This window comes from Aegilops tauschii, chromosome 6 (assembly GCF_002575655.3).
Source record: "Aegilops tauschii subsp. strangulata cultivar AL8/78 chromosome 6, Aet v6.0, whole genome shotgun sequence".
Classification (NCBI taxonomy): domain Eukaryota; kingdom Viridiplantae; phylum Streptophyta; class Magnoliopsida; order Poales; family Poaceae; genus Aegilops; species Aegilops tauschii.
The window spans coordinates 341,919,758-341,937,619 of record NC_053040.3 but is presented as its reverse complement, the minus strand read 5'-3'; the positions used below and the strand labels follow the sequence as shown (position 1 = coordinate 341,937,619).

Genomic DNA, 17,862 nt, shown 5'->3' with positions numbered 1-17,862 from the left:
TGAGCTCGCGCCGTGGTATGAGGGACCTTTAGTACCGGTTGGTGTTACCAACCCGTACTAAAGGTATTTTTTTGAATTCGATTTTCAATTTTCTGAATTATTTGATGATTTCGTCTCTAATCACCCCTCTTAACTGCTCAAGTGTGGATCACTCATTTCAAATCGTCTAACTTCCCGGTCGGTCACCCATCCTCCCACTCCCCCAGCCTGAGCACGCTTAACTTCAGAGTTCTATTCCCCCTACTTTCCAAGTCTGCACTTGTTGTTTTCCTGACAAATGTAAGCTGTCAATCCTATTAACCCTCAGCAGTTTAGCTTGAGCATTAGGTCACATGTTTCACCGTTTGAGTTTGAAACTATTATTCTAAAAAACAGTAATTATTTAGTAACACTAATATTTCTTGAATAAGTTTGACCAGATTTGACCAAAATTCAAAAAATTGAAATAATTATTTAGTAACACTAATATTCTTGAATAATTATGTAGTAACATTAATACTTCTTGAATAAGTAGTTTGACCATAGTTTGACCAGATTTAACCAAAACTAAAAAAACTGAAATTTGAGCATATTTTTTTCCTTTTGGAATTTTTTGATATATTATACTTTTTTTCCGACATCATATGCAAAAGTTATAGCCGTTTTACATTTTCCCTACACTTTTTGCAAAACATGTCCAAATTTAAGTTTTCAAATTTTCCTAACTAGTAGATGTACTAATATAACTACCTCTCAAAGGATTTTATTTTTTGAAGTTTTTATCATTTTCTTTTGATTTTTTCAAAACTGAAATGGAGATACACGGGGGGGGGGGGGGGGGAGGGGGGGTAGAGTTTGAAAATTGCCCTATAGTCCCGGTTTGTGTCTCCAACCGGGACTATAGGTCAAACCCCTTTAGTCCCGGTTCATGGCACGAACCGGTACTAAAGGTTAGCCCTTCAGTACCGGTTTGTGCCACGAACCGGTACTAAAGGTGATCGTGGGGCCCCAGCCTGACGCCAGCCTGCCACCACCCCTTTAGTACCGGTTCGTGGCACGAATCGGTACTAAAGGTTCAACACAAACCGGCATTAATGCATAGCCGTTCGAACCGACACTAATGGTACCATTAGTACCGGGCTAAAAATTAAACCGGGACTAATGTGTCTCACATTAGGTCTTTTTCTACTAGTGTATGATCTCAAGGGTGGGTACGGGTGGGCACATTAACATCTAGTCGGACCACTGGCTGCATTCAAATGATACAAGGCAACCTACGATCTTGCAAGGAGCCAACATTCTGACAAAAGGTGTCTGAGCTCTTGGACCGTGTAACAAACAATGGGATGCCCAACTTGTTCGCCAATCTTTCTCTCCAATGGATGCATCAACAATCATGAGCATTCCAATTTGTGATCAGTATGATGATTTTGTGGCCTGGTATTTCAACCCAAAAGGAATGTTCTCAGTACGGTCTGCGTACAGGGTGTACGTGGATATACGGTCGAGAAAAATGAGTGCAACAAGTGGGGGGGGGAGAGGGGATCTCGCCGAGTTCATAGGAAATCGAAAGGTTCTGGAAAGCTTATGTATGATTCCGTGCCCGGGGTGAGTTCACCACTTCATGTGGCGTCTTGCACGTAATAGTCACCCTATGTTATGAAATGTGGAGCACATAGGAGTGGAATTGGATACTAAGTGCGTGATTTGCGAATACCTACCCGAAGGCGGTGCACATTTATTCATGCAGTGCAAAGGAGGTTAAAAAGGTCTGGAAATGAGGTGGGCTGGAGCTGATCCGCCAAAAGCTTCTTTACATGCCAAACACCCAGGGAAATGCTTGCGGCCATTTTCAAGCTCCCGAAGGACAAGAAGTTGCGGGCTATCTGCCTTCTATGCTCATGGGTGGTCACAGATGAATAAACCAAATCACAAGCAACTGATATTAATGTTGGCCATGCAATTGCCGAATGGCAGGAGTTCTTGGGCAGTAAGACGACAAAACAAACGAAGCCCAACCCCAAGTGGTCGCTACCCCCTCCCCCCACCATGCAATTTTATTAAGATAAACGTCAATGCAGCCTACAAGACAAAGGCGGGAGGGGGGGGGGGTTAGGGAGACATTGCCACTGACTCGGACGGTGTGGTTATCCTCACTGCTGCCGGGAAGCTCATCAACCAAAGTGCTGCTCTACACGCAGAAACGGAAGCTCTCACACTATTCGGCTAGCTGAAACACACGGTGTGGGGTGTATGCTTTCTGAGATGGATTGCTTGACCCTGCAACAGGCTACTGATCTGAACACCTTACTTTCCATTTTAACAATTTTCATCTGTAACTTCAAGAAACCTTTGTTGTATTTTTCAGGCTAATGATAAGTTCTGGAAGGTCAGATATGACCATGAGGCTGCTAAAAAAGCCAGGAAGGTTAAAAAAGCCGCCAGGAGAGCCGCTCCCCGCAAGAAGGGGAGTAAGCCTAGCGCCTCAGACCTGCTTCAGTTGGATGACACCTCCGAGTCAGAGGTAACCCTTGATTCTTTAGGCTCTTCTTTTGTTTTTTGTCTGTTTTTAACCATCTTATTGACACTGATTATCAGCAGGATGATACCGGAGCGAGTAACCCGGTGATTGAAGAGGTAACTATACTTTCCTCCGACTCGGAGCCCTTGCCAAGGCTGAAAGTCCGAAGAGTAACCCGGAAAGTAAGATTTTCACATCCTTTAGCTTATCAAGATCCTCAATTTCTTTTGAAGCGACAGATTCATGAGAACCGGAGGCAAACCCGGACCAACAAGGAAGCAGACCTCTTCTCCGGCTTACCTGAAGCATCAAGGAAGCGCCGGACCGAGGTTATCTCCAACTTATATCCTTTTCATCCTTTGGTGGGCGTCACTCGTCAACCACTCAATTCTTCGGATTCAAACTATCAGGAAACTTCACCTTCCTCCGGGGACTCCATGCAATCTAACTTGCCGGCTTTCAAGACCGCTCCCGGGTAATGATGATTAGCTTACTTTGTGCCTACCTTACTCATGTTTTTGCACTAACCTTTTGACTTTCAGTGCACAAGCAAAGCTCAGCAAGAGGGCAAAGAAAAGTAACCCGGTCGAAGAGCCGGTCTTGACTGAACCCAACGCCTCTGCCTCTAAGCCGCCGTCTGCACCAGCTCCAGAAACCACCGCTACAACTGAAGAACAAGCCATGGAGGGTTCTGACAACCTGGAGATTCCCAGCCCATCTCAACCGGCCGATGACCCGGATGTGGTGATTATCCAAACCGAATTTGTTGAGCCGGGAAGACCCACTGTGCTGGCTAGATGCTCTGCTAAGGAAGAACTGCTGGAGCGCCGCAGAGCCAGACTGGATATCACTGACCATGCTAACTTGAGCATTGGAGATATTGTCGCTGGTTATATTGGTCAAGTGCACAACAGCCGGGACCTGGAAATTGACATGGTGAAGCAGATACAGCAAAAATCTGAGGTATAATTCTCTTGCTTATTCCATAGTCATCCTTACCATGCTAGCCCCCAAGTCTATAACTTATGATAGAATATGTTGTAGACTTAATACCGGCTTACCTGGTAACACTCAAGGGCCGGGTTAAACAGCCTAGGTGAACCGGTCTTTTACCTTATGTGTTTAATCAAGTACTTGAGAAACTTTGCCCATTAGCCCCCAAGTGCCAAGCACCTTTGCCTGCAAAGTGCTTGGGACTTATTTTCATGAACCGGCACTGTAAATAAAGCTTCTCAGCCTACATTAGCCCCCAAGTGCCAAGTGTCTTTGCTTGCAAAGTGCTTGGGACTTTAATGTTGTATGATAATCACTCAAGCTATAACCCGGAACTTGTACAGGCTGCCTGCAAGAAACTTGAAGCGGAAATCTCTGACCTAAAGACTCGCCTGACGACTCAGAAAAGTGAGACCCAGAAGGCCAATGCCAAATTTGAGTTCAGTGTCTCTGCACAAGAAAAACTGAAGAACAAATTTGAAACAGAAAGAAAAGCTTGGGCCGATGAGAAAACTGCCTTGCTCAGCTGGGCCGAACAAGCGGAGGCTGCTCTTACTGAAAAGACCGCCGAACTCTCCGGCTTAAAACGCCATGTATCGCAGATGGTCTCCGCAATCTTCGGTAAGTTACTCTGTAGGCTTTAAATAAGTTTACATCATTCATGTCTCATAAGCCCCACCATTGCCATCAGCTCACCTGACTTTGTTATACAGGTCCCAGAAGCTCCAATCTCAATCAGAACATGCTGACCAAGCTGAAGGCTGTCTACACCTTGGTGGAGCAACTCTACACCGGGTCACAGCGTGCTTTAGCCGTTGTGGCTCTGTCTAATGAGGTTCCCACTCACCTGGCAGACGTACTCAGGCGGCTTGCCGTACTTCCTCAACGCTTCCAAGAGCTGAGACGGGCTTCTGCAAGAGCCGGAGCTATAGCTGCTCTGAGCCGGGCCAAGGCGTTTCTACCGGAGCTAGACCCGGCTGACATCGCTCTTGGATACCCCAGCCTGAAGGAAGACGGTACCCCCTTTGACCAGAAAGACTTTGCCGCCTGTGTAAAGAGCGTGCGCCCGGTGGCCACCTTGATTGGGAATGACACAGATCTTACCAAGTATCAGCCGGGCTATGACGTGGAGAATCAGAGGATCCCAACTCCTCGCTATGAAGCAGTCAGCCTGATCCCTCTAATTCGTAAGCATACCTTCGCCCCAGAAGTTGACCCGGCCGGGTTAATTGATGATGAGGCTCAATTCGAAGCTTTGAGTGGCATTGACTGGAAATCCACAACCTTCCAGGTTATGGAAACAACCGGAGGAGCGGAGAGGGATGAGCCGGGCGCTTCAACCCAGCAAGCACCTTGACTTCTTAGGCGGCTCATGGTTACGCCTTAAAAACAATGCCTCACCTTTTGGACTCGGGGAGCCCTGTAATAGAGTAGGACAAACACTTAATTTTGTCGTGCCATCGTGCACGTGTGCAACGCTTAACTCTGTTGAAGCTGCTCCTTTACATTCCTCCGGGTTATGTTTGATCATTTACTTTCCTTAATTGTCCTGCAAGCCTTTAAGTACACTTCCGGTTTATGTAACCCAAATAATGAGGCTGAGAACTCAACTCCGGCTCACCAGCATCGATAATGCTTATTGCGTGCTATCAACATTGTTAACCAAAGTTAAGCCGGCGGAGTAAGAACCGCCTTTGCACACTGTTGATATGATCAGAAGAACTTGTTGCAAACCAAAAGATCAAAACTTAGGGGCTTCTGGTTCGAATACGACCAGAGAACCGTCCCAAAGGGGTTAAGCTAAGATTCGAATGCGATCATATAGCCCCCAGTGGCTTTGGCGTTGCCGATCAAGAGGGTACCGATAGCTATGTTCTCTTAGGTTCGAATACGACCCATGTTTGAACAGGAAGCCCCCAAATGACCTTAATAGTTGTTTAACGACGCTGATTCGAATACGATCCACGTCGGTTCCCAAAGGGGGTTGAGCTATGATTCAAATATGATTAAGAAAAAACTCCCCAATGAGCTCGGCAATTTGCCAATCAAATGGATATCGACAGCTATGTTCTCTTTGGTTCGAATACGACCCATGTTTGAACAGGAAGCCCCCAAGTGATCATATTGTTAACGGCTAGATTCGAATACGATCATAAGCCGGATCCACCTCCAAGTGACCATGTAATGTTGTAATGGAAATAACACATTTACCTTTGGAGGAGAAAAGGACAGAGGTCCTGCTTTATTATTTATCATAATATATACATGGCTATAGAAATATGTACATTATGACAGCCGGTGGCTCAAGTGTAATAAGGCCGAAGCTGAGCTACGTTCCACGGCCGACGGGTCTCCTCCTCCGACTTACGTGAATCTTTGTGCTCCCGAACATCGATAAGGTAGTATGAGCCGTTGTACAAGTTCTTACTGACCACAAAGGGCCCTTCCCAAGGCGGGGATAACTTGTGTGCATCTGTTTGATCTTGGATGAGCCGGAGCACCAGATCACCTTCCTGGAAGACTCTGGACTTAACCCGGCGGCTGTGATAGCGGCGCAGCGCAGGTCTTGTTGGTAAATCGTTGAGCGAGCCGCTGCCACATCACGCTGTTCGTCCAACAAGTCAAGAGCATCTTGGCGCGCCCGCTCATTATCCGCCTCAACATAAGCCGCCACTCGAGGCGAGTCATGACGGATGTCGCTAGGGAGGACCGCCTCTGCTCCATAAACCATGAAGAAAGGCGTGTAACCCGTAGACCTGTTAGGAGTAGTATTGATGCTCCATAACACGGAAGGTAACTCCTCCACCCAACAACCCGGCGTCCGTTGCAAAGGGACCAAAAGCCGGGGCTTGATGCCCTTCAAGATTTCCTGATTGGCTCTCTCAGCTTGACCATTGGACTGAGGGTGAGCCACTGATGAAACATCAAGCCGAATATGCTCTCGTTGAAAAAACTCCTCTATGGCGCCTTTAGACAGATTGGTACCATTGTCAGTTATAATGCTGTGTGGAAAACCAAAGCGAAATATCACCCTTTCATAAACTAAACCGCTGTGGCTGCGTCACACTTACTAACTGGCTCTGCCTCAACCCACTTTGTGAACTTGTCGACCGCCACCAGGAGGTGGGTCTTCTTATCCTTGGATCTTTTAAAAGGCCCAACCATATCAAGTCCCCAGACCGCAAATGGCCAAGTAATTGGAATCATCCTCAATTCTTGAGCCGGCACATGAGCCCGTCGCGAGAACCTCTGGCAACCGTCACATTGACTGACCAAATCCTCTGCATCAGCATGAGCCGTCAGCCAATAAAAACCATGACGAAAAGCCTTGGCCACAAGGGATTTTGAGCCGGCATGATGGCCACAATCCCCATCGTGAATTTCACGTAAAATTTCTTGACCTTCCTCAGGGGAAACACAACGCTGGAATGTTCCAGTGACACTGCGACGATGCAGCTCGCCATTGATAATTATCATTGACTTAGACCGCCGGGTTATTTGTCTGGCCAAAGTTTCATTCTCAGGCAATTCTCCCCGGGTCATGTAAGCCAAGTATGGTACTGTCCAGTCTGGGTAATGTGGAGAGCCGCCACCAACTGTGCCTCCGGGTCAGGAACAACCAAGTCTTCCTCTGTGGGCGACTTAACAGAAGGGTTATGCAAAATGTCCAAGAAAGTATTAGGCGGCACCGGCTTTCGCCGAGAGCCCAGCCGGCTTAATGCATCAGCCGCCTCGTTCTTCCGATGATCGATGTGCTCTACTTGGTAACCCTGAAAATGTCCAGCAACGGCATCAACTTCGCGGCGATAAGCCGCCATGAGAGGGTCCTTGGAATCCCACTTGCCTGACACTTGTTGGGCCACTAAATCTGAGTCGCCAAAGCACCTTACCCGGCTCAAGCTCATCTCCTTAGCCATCCGAAGACCATGGAGCAAGGCCTCGTACTCAGCCGCATTGTTAGTACAGGGAAACATCAACCGTAGCACATAGCAAAACTTGTCACCTCGAGGGGAAGTTAATACAACTCCAGCCCTTGAGCCCTCCAATTGCCTAGACCCGTCGAAGTGAATAGTCCAGTATGTATTATCCGGCTTCTCTTCAGGCACCTGCAGCTCTGTCCAATCGTTGATGAAATCCACCAATGCTTGAGATTTGGTAGCAGTGCGTGGCACGTATTTCAGACCATGAGGCCCAACTTCTATAGCCCACTTAGCTACTCTTCCTGTGGCTTCTCTGTTTTGGATGATATCTCCTAGGGGAGCAGAACTAACCACAGTGATAGGGTGACCCAGGAAATAATGCTTAAGCTTCCGGCTTGCCATGAATACCCCATAAACAAGCTTCTGCCAATGTGGATACCGTTGTTTGGACTCAATGAGTACTTCGCTGACGTAGTAAACCGGCCGCTGAACCGGATACTCCTTACCCGCTTCCTTACGCTCCACCACCACAGCCACACTGACGGCTCGTGTGTTAGCGGCTACATACAGTAATAAGGGCTCCTTGTCAACATGAGCAGCAAGGACTGGGGGCTCCGCCAGCTGTCTCTTCAAATCCTCAAAAGCAGCATTAGCAGCATCATTCTAGATAAAGTCATCTGTTTTCTTCATCAACTGGTACAGTGGCATGGCCTTTTCACCCAAACGGCTTATAAACCGGCTCAAAGCAGCGATGCGGCCCGCCAGACGCTGGACGTCGTTTATGCACGCCGGCTTAGCCAGAGAGGTGATTGCCTTGATCTTTTCCGGGTTAGCTTCAATGCCTCTGTGAGAAACCAGAAAACCCAAGAGCTTGCCTGCGGGAACACCAAAAACACACTTGGCCGGGTTAAGCATCATCTTGTAAACCCGGAGATTATCAAAGGTTTCTCTAAGATCATCGACCAAGGTCTCCTTCTCCCTGGATTTAACCACAATATCATCCACATAGGCGTGAATGTTGCGCCCAATCTGGTTATGAAGACAATTCTGCACACAACGCTGGTAAGTCGCCTGTGCACTCTTGAGCCCAAAAGGCATAGATACATAACAGAAGGCTCCAAAGGGAGTGATGAACGCCGTCTTCTCCTGGTCCTTAACTGCCATTTTAATCTGATGGTATCCAGAATAAGCATCCAAGAAACTTAAGCGCTCACAACCCGCCGTAGCATCAATGATCTGATCAATACGAGGGAGAGCAAAAGGATCAGCTGGACAAGCCTTGTTTAAATCCGTATAATCCACACACATCCGCCAGGTGCCGTTCTTCTTGAGCACGAGCACCGGGTTAGCTAACCATTCTGGATGAAAGACTTCAACAATAAACCCGGCCGCCAAGAGCCGGGCCACCTCCTCACCAATGGCTTTCCGCCTCTCCTCATTAAACCGCCGGAGGAATTGCCTGACCGGCTTAAACTTCGGATCAATATTGAGAGTGTGCTCAGCGAGTTCTCTAGGTACACCCGGCATGTAAGAAGGTTTACATGCAAAGATGTCCCTGTTCTCACGGATGAACTCGATGAGCGCGCCTTCCTATTTCGAATCCAGATTGGCACTGATGCTGAACTGCTGAGATGAGTCACCTGGAACAAAGTCAACAAGTTTAGTCTCATCAGTGGACTTAAATTTCATTACCGGCTCATGCTCCGTAGTTGGCTTTTTCAAAGATGTCATATCTGCCGGGTCAACATTGTCCTTGTAAAACTTCAACTCCTCTGTTGCACAAACAGATTCCGCGTAAGCCGCGTCACCTTCCTCACACTCCAAGGCTATCTTTCGGCTGCCATGAACCGTAATGGTCCCATTGTGACCTGGCATCTTGAGCTGCAGATACACGTAACACGGCCGTGCCATGAACTTGGCGTAAGCCGGCCGCCCAAACAAGGCATGGTACGGGCTTCTTATCTTGACCACCTCAAAGGTTAGTTTTTCTGCCCTGTGGTTATACTCATCTCCAAAGGCCACTTCCAGCTCGATCTTACCGACCGGATATGCTGACTTGCCGGGCACCACGCCATGGAAAACAGTATTGGACTGGCTGAGGTTTTTATCAGTTAAACCCATACGACGGAAGGTCTCATAGTAGAGGATGTTGATGCTGCTGCCTCCGTCCATGAGCACTTTAGTGAATTTATACCCCCCAACCTGAGGAGCCACCACCAAGGCCAGGTGACCTGGATTATCAACCCCGGGAGGATGATCTTCCCTACTCCACACAATAGGCTGCTCAGACCATCTTAAATAGCGTGGAACTGCCGACTCAACAGCATTCACAGCCCTTTTATGGAGCTTCTGCTCTCGCTTGCATAGACTGGTAGTAAATACGTGATACTGCCCGCCATTGAGCTGCTTTGGATTAGTCTGGTATCCCCCCTGCTGCTGCTGATGACCCTGGCCGGACTGCTGATTAAAGCCCCCTTGAACATTCTGAGAATTGGAATTTGAACCGCCGCCCGGGCCATGAAAGCCGCCAGCGCCTGGGCCGCCGCCCGGGCCACTGTTGCCATTGAAAACATTGGAATTTTTAAAGGCCTTCATGATTGCACAGTCCTTCCATAGATGAGTGGCCGGCTTTTCCCTAGAGCCATGCCTTGGGCAAGGCTCATTCAACAATTGTTCAAGCGTCGGGCCTGACCCACTGGCTCGGGGAGGCGGTCTCCCCTTGCGCCGGTGGTTGCTACCCTGTGAATTGGCGTTGGCCACAAATTCCATACTGCCATCAGCCTTACGCTTGTTACCTCCTTGGTTCGCCGGGTTATGCTGGGGGCCCTTGCCATTGCCGTTCCGTTTTCCCTTCCCTGTCCTTTCATCATCCGACGCGGGATCCTTGGTACTATCAGAGTCGGCGTACTTGACCAGAGCCGCCATCAGCGTACCCATATCATTGCAATCACGCTTGAGCCGCCCGAGTTTCATCTTCAGGGGCGCAAAACGACAATTCTGCTCTAACATTAAGACTACAGAGCCAGCATCCATCTTATCAGATGAATGTATTATCTCTTTGACCCGGCGAACCCAATGGGTTGTAGACTCACCCTCCTGCTGCTTACAGTTAGTCAAATCTACAATTGACATAGACTGCCTACATGTATCTTTGAAGTTTTGGATGAACCAGGCTTTTAGCTCAGCCCAAGACCCGATAGAATTCGGTGGCAGACCTTTCAACCAAGTGCGGGCAGTCCCATCTAACATCATGGTGAAGTACTTGGCCATTGCCGCTTCACTGACCTCCAGCAACTCCATAGCCATCTCGTAACTCTTGATCCATGCCCCGGGTTGTAAATCAGCCGTGTAATTAGGTACCTTCATAGGCCCTTTGAAATCCTTGGGCAGACGTTCATTACGGAGAGCCGGTACCAGACAAGGAACGCCTCCAGTCCTCGTAGGTATACCCGCGTCGATGGAAGCCGTCGGATAAGCCAGGAGTGGCTGGTAAGCCGTCAACTGAGCCGCCTGCTCCGCCTCTTTGTCGTGCTCTGTCTTGGTCTACCGCGTTAAAAGCTCCATTATGAACCGGGTCGTGGCCTAGAGGCAAGTCACAGCGTCGGACATTGCTAGAGCCGGTCGCTGAGACCATGTGTCTGCTATAACTTGGGCTCCGGCCTGGACGAGGGGTTGAATGAATTCTGTCCCGGCTATATGAATATGCCTCCTGTTGCGCCAGAGCCGTCTGAAGGAGTTCTCTGACCCGGCGGGTTTCAACCGCCGTCGGAGAGTCGCCATCGATTGGGAGAGCCGCCAGTCGCGCCGCCGCGGCGACCATGTTTTCCAACGGGTTGGCATAATGACCCGGTGGTATTGGCACGTACTGAGGCGGGGCAGCGTTCACCCGGGGAGGCCCCATCACTTGGGGCTGAATTGACGTTCCAGCCCCGGGCGCCGTGATCTCTGGCGGGTTACTGGGCCCTGCACCAGGCGTGTTGAAGAGGTTTCGAGGATCGTAAACCGGAGGGAGTCGAGATTGGGCCTTTTGATGCCTTCTTCTCATGACCTCATTGGACCCGTTCTGATCCATCGTAAGCCGGAAAGACTGCGCCTGAATCAGCTGAGTCTGGGCGTCGAGAGCCGCCCTCTCTGCAGCCATCCTGATCCCTTCCGCCGCCAGATCCTCCTTGGCTTTTGCTAGATCCAACTTTAACTGTGCCACCTCCGCGTCATGCTGAGCTTGATCCGCTAGGGCGACCGTAGTGGTTAACAAGGCCGTCATCTTGTCTGTGAGATCCATCAGCACCTGAGCCGGCGAGGGCACAGGGCTTCCTGCCCCGGCGGCGGGGTTTTGAACAGGTTGTGTGCCAGCCATGAAGATTCCAACCCGGCTCGGCGGCTCAAAGGGGTCCGGAACACTGTCGCCGTCGGAACAAACCCTGAGCCTACCATCTTGAAGTTGGTATAACGAGTCGGTCTCCTCTGTGGATGACTCGCCGTCAGAGCGAGCGGCCGTCTCCTCGCCAGATCCAGATCCTTCAGAGAGTCCTCCATGGACGCATCCCACGAAAGCATGCTTCAAGGCAGGCAGAGTCCGAGCGGGTCGTGCACGCTGAGCCGTCTCGATGAGATCGGCGCAGAGGTCCGGCTCAATGCCCGGCTCACCAATCTTGCCAATAAAGACATGGATTCCGCCGAAGGGGACCCGGTACCCGTACTCGATTGAGCCGGCGTCGGGGCCCCAGTTTGCATCGTCGATGTAGAGCTTGCCGCGACGACTCTTGGTCATCCGGCCCACAGCGTATCCCTTGAGCCCTTTGAAGCTGCCCTTCAAGAACTCAAATCCACCGTGCGCTGGCCCCACGGTGGGCGCCAACTGTCGTTGAATTGTCACGGCAGATGTCCTCGTGCAAGGACTTAGTCGTGGAGCCATCGCAGCTAAGAAGCTTAAAGGGGTTAAGCGGGACAAGGAACACGAAGGTTATACTGGTTCGGCCCCTTATGGTGAAGGTAAAAGCCTACGTCCAGTTGAGGTGGTATTACTTAGGGTTTCGATGACCAGGGAGCTTAATCGCTATGCCTGGCTCTCGATCTGTTGTCTCTCATCCTGAACCGCCGCCGGGTCATCCCTTTATATAGGGAGGTTGACACCCCGCGGCTCTCAGAGTCCCGACCGGCTTATAACAGTATCCGGCTCGGACTCTTAACTAATCTTGCCTTACATTACAAGTCTTGCCATAACGGCGGGTTATCACTACGGGCCTTAAGCCGCCTCCGGGTGTTAAGCCCATTATTGATCCGCCATCATCAAGCTTGGTACTGGGCTTCACGTGATGATCATTATGACGTAACCCGGCCCCTCCTGGGCGGGTGACTCTAATGGTTATATCCTCAACAGCGGAGCTATGTGTTGTCCCCAGTTATGTAATCTCCCAGCGTATGTGTTGGCCGCTATTGAGTCGAGTGGAGCTCCCAAAAGCCTACATGTTTGGCAATCAATTTTCCCGGACGATGCAATCCGTGCTGTGACCATAGATTTGATCGGTCCCTCGTAATTGTAATGCAAGGTGTTCTATTTAAAAAAAATAGAAAACCTTTGGTGCGATCTAACAATATCTATAATCGAACTCCTCAAACGCTCCCTATATGTCCGGGCGGATGGCTCGGTCAATGACCAGTCACAAAATCTCAACCAGCCGCACCTCTCGCATCGCCCATATACGCTCGAGCTGATCGGCATCACTCATATCCCTCCAGCCCTAAACACCTAAAATACCCCTAAATTCCCACGTTAAGTCGAATAACATAAAGATCTGCATCTAGAAAAAAACACATATACCCCGAATCAGATCAGAGAAAAAAAAGGGAGCGAATCAAGGAGAAGCATGGCACGCTGGGATGGATTATTCATTTATTTGCAGCATCGCTACCACCACCAGCAGTTCACCAGCGCAGCAGCAGCGGAGCGCCCCCAACCAGAAAGAGAAAGAGAAAGAGGCAGGCAGCAGAGCCGAACCAACCAACTAACCAACGGACGGAAGAGACCGCCGCCAAGCCTCGCGCCCCTTCCCTCCTTTTCCTCTTCTGCCTCCCTCGGGATCCGCCGCCGAGATTGGAGCTCCGGCCGGCGCATGGACCCCCGCCGTCGCGCGGATAGCGACGAGTAGCGGGAGGTAGAGGTGGCAGAGACGCCGGCGCCAAGGGGCGAGGCGGACATGGACACCAACGCCGGCTCCTTCGTCGCCGTCCGGCGGCTCGCTGGCTCCGACCGAGCGGCCGGCGCCGTCGCGTTCCATCACTCGTCCTCAGGTCAGCCCTTCTCCGACTCCTCTGTCTCCTCTTGGCAGTTGTTCCTCTTCCTTCGTCGCCAATGGATGCTTACGTTACGCTTCGTGTGTTCGCGTGCGCTGCTGCAGCGGAGGTCGTGACCGGGTCGACGGCGTGGATAGGGAGGGGGCTCTCCTGCGTCTGTGTGCAGAGTAGAGACAGCGACGCCCGCCTTTCTTTCGATTTGACTCCCGTTCAGGTGAACATAGCTTAGCTCCCCCTTCATTCGTTTGATCCCCAGGATTGCTTCTGTGGTGTCAATGTTGTGCTAGAATTTGGACAACGATCGCGAGTTTGTATTTTTTTTTGGCTTAGCGTCTCCGAAGCTCGTCTTGTGTTTACTAACCCACACCCGGATCTCGCATTGCTTTATGCACTTTTTGCATACATGTTGCAGTGCAACTAATTGGCTTTCATGCTACTTTGAACGTACTTCAGTTTTTCTCGACTAATTTTGTGCGTTTCTCGTGTTAACCACATGATATTAAAGTTTTCCATGGAAGTAATATCTTTGCCTTTTGCCTTGCCTATTCCAGGAAGAGTGCCTACTGAGGTTACAGAACCGGATAGAAATTCAGTATGATAGTTCAAACATAGAGCATCAGGTACCTGTGTTTTCTTGATATTGCCACCGAACTGTTCATACATGGATCGTAGTTGAGTACTTATATTCCATATTGTTCTGTTGTGAAGTGGGCGTGTGCCACTTTTGCCAAATTTCCTCAACTAATCTCTTAGTACAAGATGACACTTGAAAGTGGAGTTAGTTACTAAGTTAGGTAGTTCTGGTAGTCCATATGTTTCTTTATGAAGTCGGGGCGCGCTATATCTTGCAAGCTTCAATACAAAATGACCCTTCATAAATTGGAACTACTTGTTAAGCTGTGACCTCATTTTTCGCTCTATCAGGAAGAACTGAAGGCCCTTTGGTGCGCCTCCTTTCCTGGAACTGAGCTTAGGGGCCTAATATCGGAACAATGGAAAGAGATGGGCTGGCAAGGGAAAGATCCATCCACGGATTTTAGGTATTGTATTTATCATTAATTCCAGTTACTATGCTCCATATCAGTATTCTGTCGCTAAACTACAGAACCTGAGATGTATGATTTTTTGCCGTGTTTGCAATACAGAGGTGGAGGCTTTATCTCCTTGGAGAATTTATTATTCTTTGCCAGGAACTACCCGGTGAGTGTGGTTGTCAATTCCAAGGATATGTGTATCCTATGATTCATTTAGTCACTATTTACAGGATGAAGTTCTGACAAAGTCTTCACTCTTTAGTAGTTAACACTTCTGTTTGAGCACAATAGGCATAATATAGATGGCTCTTCAATGCTGCAGTGCTAAATATGAAACGTGGCACCGTTTTCTCTTACTAGATGTAGGGCATGTAGTATTCCTCTGATAATTGCCTTGATGTAAAAAAGTAAAGAAGAAAATGTAAAGTATATCCAGTAGACTAAATAAAGCGAATCCAAAGTACACCTTATAGAATAAAATGCAGAAATAGTCCAGTTTTACCTGTAATGTTGATCAATATGACACTGAAACAGTAATCTCGTACCCTTAATTTTTTTATATTTATATGGTCATCACACTAAGCAATTTATTTCCTGTGCAGAAATCTTTTCAGGAACTTCTTCGTAAGCAGAATGGTGACCGTGCAATTTGGGAGTATCCATTTGCGGTAGCTGGTGTAAATATAACATTCATGCTCATTCAGATGCTTGATCTACAAGCAGGTTTTGTTGCCAAAAGTTTTGTGCTTATCATTGTTTACCAGATAATACTAGTTCCTGCAGTGAAATCTGGAGTATCCATTTTCATGTTGAACTGACACTTGATCTTTGTTTCCTCTGCAGTCAAACCAAGGTCATTGTTGGGAGCTGTTTTCCTAAAGCTACTTTCAGGTACAGTCTTTCTTTCCTCTTTCCTTTTATGGAAAGCAGTTGAGAATCTACAAGAGCTGCTTACCATTGGGATTTTTTCCGCCGCAGCTGAACAATATATGCTTGTGATGACTACAAGTGCATTAACAGTTCTTACCACTCACCGATAATTTTTCATTATTAAATTGATAAGGAGCGTTCTCTGAATTCTCCTTTATGGCACCACATACTACTAATACTCCTGATACTGATTTCTCATTTATTTATTTTTGTAATTCAGAAAATGATCGAGCCTTTGATATCCTGTACTGCATAACCTTCAAGCTGATGGATCAGCAATGGCTTGACATGCATGCTACTTACATGGACTTCAATGTATGATGCTCTTCTACTCAAATTCTTGCAACCAGGAATTTCTCCCATATTAGGGCCTGTTTGGAACAAATACCGACACTTGACCAAGAAATACCACTGTTCCAGACAGGCCCTTAACCTTAACACTTTTTGAAGAGCTTCACATATTCGAACTTAAGAGTCCTTCCTGACCTGATTACACTACTAACATTGCAGACAGTCATGAAATCCACACGACGCCAGCTAGAAAGGGAGCTGTTGATTGAAGATATTCAGCGGGTTGAGGATATGCCATCGTACAAGCTTCTAGCCCGCTAGCTAGTAACTGAAACCTTAACATGGCCTACATGTCGCCGCGAGGCTTGAATTGCTGAACGATGCAACCAGTGTCCTTATACAGTGAGAGAATTCCAAGATGTAGATGCCCCTGTATCTTGTCGCGTTTTAGGTACTCCGATAACCCGGGCTCTCATGTATTTACATAGTAGGGTTTTCTTGGCCAGCATGCCACGTAGGGTAACTCCAGTATCCGACCAACTACCAGGAGGGCAGAGTATTTGTAGGGTGTGTGTGTGTGCGCGCGTGCGCTGTTAAAGTTTGGTTATTGCCCATAATACCACGGAAGGAATGTAGTCCTTGTCTCTGTCCTTGTAACCAGGAGCCTCTTGTGAAAGCTAATCTGAGTGCGCAGCAACTACGATAGCTGTTCTTGCTAGTCTCCAGCTGATACAGATCCGATGTTTTCTTCATCGCCCTGATGCATGAACCTTGTTCCAAATGCAGACCATCTTGTGGTATGTGGCCTAGCTGCAACTCGGAACCTACACCCTCGGTCCCATAATATAAGAGCGTTTTTGACACTAGTGTACTAGTCAGTTATACCCACCTGTTCAACCAAATTACTAAAGAATGAGTTCTTTAATAATATAGAGAAAAGGGAGGCTGAAGTCTGAACAATGGTTGCAGCAGCCCCAGGGGTGGTGGTGGTGCTTGCCTGCTGTCTGGGTGAGATGGCTTCCACTCTTTGATCTGCCCAGACCTGAGACAAACAGGCCCCCTCCAACAGCCATGTACTACATGTAACATGTACAGCAACATACAAGCGGCTGGCTGATACTGCACCCTCAAAAGCTGATGCGTAGAATGGGCACAGCATGCTGTTATTTCGGTCGTGCAAGTATGATGATCTTACTTACTATCGATGGGTTTTTCAATTGGGCAATCAGTCGATGGCGCTCTACTCAAGCGAGTGGCCGGATCGGAGGACACATCCTTCAGTTATGCTCGCCACTGTCTGCAACTAGTTAAATCCTCTTACCACGTGTGGGTAAGGGTCTAGGACCGATTGCTAGAGAGATTGAGAGGTTCCGACCAAATGAACACGCTACCGCTTTGGTTCTCTAGACTCTGTAGGCCGACGCCTTGCCATCCCTTTTGGGGATCAAAATGGGACTAGGGGTGTCATGGTGTATTTGACATGTGTGCAACCGTGCAGTCGCGGAGATCAGAGAAGATCTGCCCATGCTCATTCATCTATCTACCTGGCATGAAGCTGTCGAGGGCACACGAAAGGCATCATCATAAGAGGAATCCTGATGGGGCGTTAGATTTCATCGGTCCTATCATATTATCGATCTGGGGTGGGGATACCGTTGCCTCGGAGAGCACTCAGTCTTGGCAACCCTATACTGTGTTGAAACTTCAAAGATGAAACTGAAGAAAACACATTCATCGACATCCCGCAATCCTCCTTCTAGTCGACCCCCCATCCATGTTTGTGAGTAAACGCATCTCGAATCACCATCTTGATCAGGTTGACCCCTTCAAGATCTTTTCGCCTGGATTTCTTCTGCGGCGTCGCCCAAAAATTGATGTAATCACACATCATAAAAATCAC

At 48.6% G+C, this 17,862-nt stretch overlaps 1 protein-coding gene across 1 annotated transcript; it reads left to right on the top strand.

The window, feature by feature from the left end:
- Positions 1 to 13,071: 13,071 nt before the first annotated feature.
- LOC109770276 (uncharacterized) lies at positions 13,072 to 16,678 on the top strand. The gene is made up of 9 exons (XM_020328982.4): positions 13,072 to 13,704; positions 13,812 to 13,921; positions 14,259 to 14,327; positions 14,632 to 14,747; positions 14,853 to 14,907; positions 15,344 to 15,464; positions 15,585 to 15,632; positions 15,892 to 15,986; positions 16,182 to 16,678. The coding sequence occupies exons 1-9, from the start codon at positions 13,611 to 13,613 to the stop codon at positions 16,281 to 16,283; spliced, it is 810 nt and encodes a 269-aa protein (XP_020184571.1). The 5' UTR covers positions 13,072 to 13,610; the 3' UTR covers positions 16,284 to 16,678.
- The last annotated feature ends 1,184 nt before the right edge of the window (positions 16,679 to 17,862 follow it).

Excerpts from the sequence above, each read along its gene's own strand:
- LOC109770276 (XM_020328982.4), top strand. The coding sequence starts at position 13,611 with ATGGACACCAACGCCGGCTCCTTCGTCGCCGTCCGGCGGCTCGCTGGC. Across the intron at positions 13,705-13,811 it reads GTTCCATCACTCGTCCTCAG|CGGAGGTCGTGACCGGGTCG; the intron begins GTCAGCCCTTCT and ends GCGCTGCTGCAG. Across the intron at positions 13,922-14,258 it reads TCGATTTGACTCCCGTTCAG|GAAGAGTGCCTACTGAGGTT; the intron begins GTGAACATAGCT and ends TGCCTATTCCAG.